This window comes from Salarias fasciatus, chromosome 1 (assembly GCF_902148845.1).
Source record: "Salarias fasciatus chromosome 1, fSalaFa1.1, whole genome shotgun sequence".
Taxonomy (NCBI): domain Eukaryota; kingdom Metazoa; phylum Chordata; class Actinopteri; order Blenniiformes; family Blenniidae; genus Salarias; species Salarias fasciatus.
The window spans coordinates 25,571,569-25,577,545 of record NC_043745.1 but is presented as its reverse complement, the minus strand read 5'-3'; the positions used below and the strand labels follow the sequence as shown (position 1 = coordinate 25,577,545).

At 40.3% G+C, this 5,977-nt stretch overlaps 1 protein-coding gene across 1 annotated transcript; it reads right to left on the bottom strand.

Annotated features, from left to right (window-relative positions):
- Nucleotides 1–5,650, bottom strand: hp (haptoglobin). The gene is made up of 4 exons (XM_030095347.1): nt 5,628–5,650; nt 4,326–4,405; nt 872–1,155; nt 1–564 (listed from the first exon to the last, which is right to left on the bottom strand). The coding sequence occupies exons 1-4, from the start codon at nt 5,648–5,650 to the stop codon at nt 1–3; spliced, it is 951 nt and encodes a 316-aa protein (XP_029951207.1).
- Between the last annotated feature and the right edge of the window lie 327 nt (nt 5,651–5,977).

The window sequence follows — 5,977 nt, the reverse complement described above, 5'->3', positions numbered from 1 at the left end:
CTATAGCTGCTGGGAAATCATCTTAGACATTGCAGCGGTGCGCACATTGATCGATTGATCTGTGTCTCCTCTGGTGACTTTTTGGATCCAGGGCAGGTGCGCAGAAAGCTTCGTGTAGACTGCGAACGGCTTGACTCTGCAGGATTTGTCAAAGGAGAGGATGCCTGCAGCGTACACGTCCCCACTATCAGGATCGGTGACTGCCAGGGCACTTCCGGCATCGCCAAAACAGACGTTCTCTTCAAACTTGGAGGCTCCGGTGCAGATCATACTGTCATCTATGTTCGGTGCTTCTGGATCCCTGTCATACACTGACTTGCATTCGGACTGGTTAACCAGGGGGAGAACAAGGTGTTTGAGATGTGGAGCAGGGCTGAGGAGGGCCCCCAAGCCCCAGCCTGTGATAACCCCTGACTTTCCGGTGGTGTTGCTGAGGTCCTGGCACTTGTCTGGGAGGGGGATCGGGGTCACTTTTTCATTTATGAGCACGGGCCGCTGCAGCTTGATCAAAGCCAGGTCGTTGTCCCAGTGGGATAGTTTTTGGAAAAGTGGATGAACGAGGACCTGCAGGATATGAATGCAACATGTTGGAGTGTGTTAAAGTAATGTTAAAGAATATTAATAATTTCCTAAGTGTCCTGACGTTTCCAAGCACTGCTTCGTAAACATATTGAATTACATTCTGTGATGCAAATTTTGATCTATATACAACGTTCTGTCATGAGCATCGTCTTTAATTTATAGTATATTAAATTCTGGTGGATTTTCTCTATCATAATAGGACAGTACGCTTAAATTATCATTTAATTTTACATTTTAGCACCTGACATCAAACTTTAACAGAGAGACAGCAAGTTTTTCCTTGGCTCACCTCTTCTACAGGGTGCTCATTGGATTCATTAGCTTCAGACCTGTCTTTGATTCCCAAGTAAATTTTGGGGAAATGAAGAATTGGTCTTGGGATGTCCTCTCTGTCCTTATTCACGAAAAGGTTTCTTCCAGCCGTCAGGACCCAGCGGTCGGTGATGAGGGCTCCTCCTCCGAAGCCTCCGTTCAGTTGCCCCTCACTGAGGTGGACAAAGGCCTGCCAGGGAACGTGAGCTGAGAGCCTCCCACCGACCAGCCGCTTGGAGCGACGCGGGGAAACCCCGGGGCCTGGACAAACAAAGACAGGTCGATAATGTGAAATAAAAGTGCAAAGCAATGGTTTTGAGAGTTTTAAAAATATGACCTATTTTCCCTTTTAATGGATTTATGACAATTAAGTTAACAATAACTATTTTTCCTTTACCTTTGTATTTTATTTGTTTTTTCTTTTTATTTGATTATTATGAACTGAAATTAAAGTACGAAACACACATCTCTTTTTTGTCTCTAAGCAGTTAGACAAAATTTACAGTCACACACTCACACCTCCTTATAGCAACTGTTGCAGTAGTTATTGATGTGATTTGAATACACCAATACAATCAATCCCACACCAGCTTTGATTTATTTCATGTCCATGAGGAATAAAAATCTTAAAAATAATGTCTATGTTTTTGGAGTCTCTTCTGAAAATGAAACATTGCTCTTTGCTGATCACAGTGTGAGATAAAATGTGTCTAAAATCATTAAGTCAACTGTTGCCTTCACATAAATTTTGTTTGTTTGTTTGTTTTGGAGGTCTTCTGTCCTCAGAAGAGGTTGTTTATGCTCATGATCAAATCTTGTTTGCATCTAAAATCCATAAAAAACAGACTCCAGTTTGTACGTTGCTGTTAACGGACGATGTTTTAACCAATGAATGGCGTGATGCGAGTCTCAACTATTGGTCCTCCAACATGTCAATCACGCTGGAGAAATGCTTGCGTCACGCCGTCAAGCGTGCTCGTAGGAGCAATAGAGCCGGTAGGATGGTCTGGCGCGTTTCTCAAAAAGCGAGTAACAGACATCTGACTTCAACTTTTTCAAGAAAATCATCCACTATACCTTTAAGTGACCTAAATTATCGATTTAAAGGCTATTAAAACTGAGATGAGCATGTTTTAAGCATTCCTTTTACAAAAAGAACCACATTTTGTAAAATTCAATGTTTCGTTCGGAGCTTCGATATCTGATTTATGTGGCCGATGTTACACAATTTATTGTCAGGATCATTACATTACTTCCACAATAAAATAGCTTCAATAATTTCCTTTCATTATCTGTATTAAGTGCAGATGGAACATATAATGATTTGATTTGTTTTGGTTTGTTAAATGCATTTGTATTCATCTTTTTTTTTTTTTTCATAAATGCAACTGACATGTTGAACATGTTATCATTCTGTCAATATACAGCAGAGTCGATACAGCACATCCTTTTTTTCTGTGCCTGAATTTGCTGTTTTACAGAGCTTTGCCACCAGAATGCAACATGCTGGCATCTTTGTTTCAATTAATCTAGTTGTAAAGCTACATTATAACATATTTCATTCACCATGTTTAGTTTACACTGACTCGTTTAATTGATGTTTCGCACATTAAAGAGTGAATATTTAAACAGTTCATGAGTTTCCACCTTAATATACTTGATTTTTTTTTTTTTTTTTAATGGAAGATATTGTTTCTAATTTGAATACAGTGTTGTTCATCATTGCCTTAAGTGGGTTCATAAATTACATCTTCTGTTGAAGTCTGACTGTTGGGTTTAGTGTTATTTTTCTCAAACTCTTCGGTCAGAAGCTGGAAAGCGCACAATTCTCATTTCGGACTCAAGACCCTCGGAGCCAAATCAGGGGGTCTGGAAGGAACAGTAACAGCCTGGCCGTCAGATCCCAGGGGAAAGCTTGTGTCAGTTCATGCAGGAGTTATCTATCCAGACAGCAGCTGTCAAGAAGCTACTGGTGGAAGCTGTAGCTTCAGAGGACAAGGTCCTCTGGGTAGACAGATCGCAGCACTCTTTGTGTACAGCGACAGAGTTGACAGCAAATTAGTTTTCAGCTTAATTCTGTCTCGTCCTGTTTGTCTGGATGTGTTTCTGTAATTTCTCCAACAATCTATTTACCCTCTAAGAAATAAATATTTGAAGAGATGCCTTGCAGTGGAAGAGATGCAGTGTAATAAAGCTTACAGTCAGGGCTGATTCAACACACCCTGGAGCATTTTCTATGTCAGCTGTTGCAGGTTTATATGGCTCCTCTCTGTGCCTCTCTGAATCCTCCTGAAGGAGTTTAGAAGGAGGAAGTTCATGACCTGATTGCTGTCCCGCTGTGTCAAAAAGCTGACTCTGTTGAGCCTTTTCTCTCTTACTATCCCCAAAACTCCAACAGGTGAGCAGTGAGCCCCTCGGAGTTTGGTTCTGCAGGGATTTCATTGAAAGGAGATCTTTTTTAATCTTCATTTTCATCTATGCGTGCTCATGTGGAATTGTCGGTTTGTCTATGCAAAAGTTTAAGTTGGTAATGTATGAATAAACCACTTTGAATTGATCATTTCTAGGATTGAAATCGGTGAGCTCTGTCTATGTGCCTGCTAACCTCTTCTTTTAATCCAAAGCAGTGCATCAGTACAGGCTGAGCAGCATGTTGTTTGACTGTGTTCACCTGCTTCTTTCATGTGAGACCAGAGCTGAAGCCACAAGGTTTTTTGGAGACTAAAAGCTTTATGTAGACACAGAACAAGGATTCATCACTGCTGCCTCTCTACTCAAGCTTGTTTACCAGGTTTGGTAATCTTCTGGAGCGTTTCTGAAGTATGTGCACTAAATTCAGTGAGTGGAGTGTTTGTTTCTTAGCAGAGAAACAAACAACCACAAGAACTAGAAAAGAAAAATTCTTCTAAGACCCACTTTAAGAAAAACCCTGCAACGATAAGGATTTGTAAAATGTAACAAGTTTTACACAAAGCTGTTTTAAAAAGAGTAAAAATGGTTAAAACAGCTAAACTGTCAAACTGTCTGAAATAATACTGCAAAAGAAAGTTGAAGCTAAGAAGTGCAAGTACTGAAGTAAGTACAAAAACAACTTTAAATGTGGGAACATTTTATGGAAAATTGTGAGTGAAACTTCATACATGCAACAGAAGACAGAATTCATGTTCTTGTATCAAAAAAAAAAAAGAAATCTCAAAACTTTAAGAGCTGTGAACAGTTATTACAGGAAATGTGTTTTGTAGCTCCAGTTAGATTTGGAGACAGAAACATCCCTTTTGATCATCAAGCTACAGACTCCTGCACTAACATCTGGGCTTGTCAAATGTTGTTTTTTTTCTTTATTTCTTTATTTAAATTTTCATCTTTGAGATCCTTCCTTTATCATGATAATTTGTGGCATTAATGTACAAACAGACAAATGAATGTGTTACCTGATGCAACGTCTTTCCTCTTGTCCTCAGCATGACCCTCGAGTGTCCAGACAGCCAGGACGAGCACGACCAGAGCGAACCTTCAGACGACACATAAGCCAAACAATCAGCATACAGGATTCTCAATCTCAAATCTAAATGGTTTGATATCAGAATGACTCATGCATGAGGCAGTTATTACCTCCGCCACAGAGGTTATGGAATCACGTCGGTTTGTCGGTTGGTTTGTTAGCAACATTACGGAAAAAGTTATGGACAGATTGCAATGAAACTTTGAGGAAAGGTGGGTCTTGGGCGAACTTAGAATCCATTAAATTTTGGTGATGATCCGGATCATCGTCTGGATCCAGGAATTTTTTAAAGGATTCTTTATCATTGAGAGATAGGGCGGTCTTTCACTATAGGGGGGGACAAATGCTTGGTTCACACAGGACGCGCCGTGCACCGACTTTCAGATCGGCACCCCTGTTAACCTATCTGACGGTTCATACAGGAGGCCCGGTGCAGCGCCGCTCCTCTCTACTTTCTCCACGAGCCACGCACGCCGTGGAGCACCAGTTGTAAAGCTGGACAGAGCAGATCGCACCACACAGGAGGTTGGGAACGGAAAATATGAGAGAATCCGGTCAGTTGTCAAATTAAAATAAAGTAAAATAACATAAATTATGTTGCTTTTTGGTTTTCCTTTTCAGATCAACACACACACACACACACACACACAGGGCGAGAAAGAGAGGCGCCGCACGCCACAGCGCTCCGCTCCGATCACACCCCGATCACAATGTCGTTTTGTTATATATGGTGTTCTTATGGTTGTTGGTGACTGATTTGAGCTGTGGCGGAGGTCTGCGCTCTCAGTGCCAAATTCTAGTTTATATACTGAGTTTGATGGATTTGAAAAAAATCAAGCAAAATGATTTGATCGTTATTGGGAAAATAAGAACCAGAGGTGTAAAGAGTACTGAAAGTTTTTACTCAGCTATTATAATGTTTAATTTCTGCTCAACAACCAAGTAAACTAACTGCAGCTGTGGTTTCAGAAATACTTGAAGCTCTGTATAATGATTAAAAGCAGAAGATACATTTGAACTACACTTAGTTTACCATGATAAAATGAATCCAATCGAGAAATTTCACCAAAGCCATATAATTTAAATAGGGCTGTCAAAAATAACGCGTTAAAGATGCATTAAGGAGTTTTACAACCTTAAAAATACTTATTTTCCACCATAAATATGTTACACATTTTTAATGATGTGTACAATGTGCCCTGACATATTCATCACAAGTAGAGTTGCCAACCGTTCCTTGAAAAACGGAATCATTCCGTATAAAAAGTGTGCGTTCCGTATTGAGCCGAAAAGGAACGCACTTTGTTCCGTATTTTTGCGAGACTCAAAACGTGACAAATGGAACTTGCGCTTTTTTTGAAAACTTACGGTAAATTGTTCACCGGCTCTCTGACGTTCTGTGACCAATGAGCTGACAGAGATGGCTCGACAACACAGAATCACTCTTATCTCATTGGTCAAAAAAAGACTGTTCCTCGTAGGCCACGGCAGTTCATTGGCCAGTAGTCAGTTTGGTCACAGAGCGCATGGGAAGAAGTAAATCAAAACATTAACATTAAAACATTAAAACATTAAAAGAAA

What these genes read in the sequence shown, in the direction of transcription:
- hp (XM_030095347.1), bottom strand. Translation starts at nt 5,650, where the DNA reads ATGATTCCGTTTTTCAAGGAACG. An exon ending in ATTCCGTTTTTCAAGGAACG is followed by an intron (nt 4,406 to 5,627) that starts GTTGGCAACTCT and finishes TGTCGTCTGAAG; the next exon opens with GTTCGCTCTGGTCGTGCTCG. An exon ending in GAGGAAAGACGTTGCATCAG is followed by an intron (nt 1,156 to 4,325) that starts GTAACACATTCA and finishes TTGTTTGTCCAG; the next exon opens with GCCCCGGGGTTTCCCCGCGT.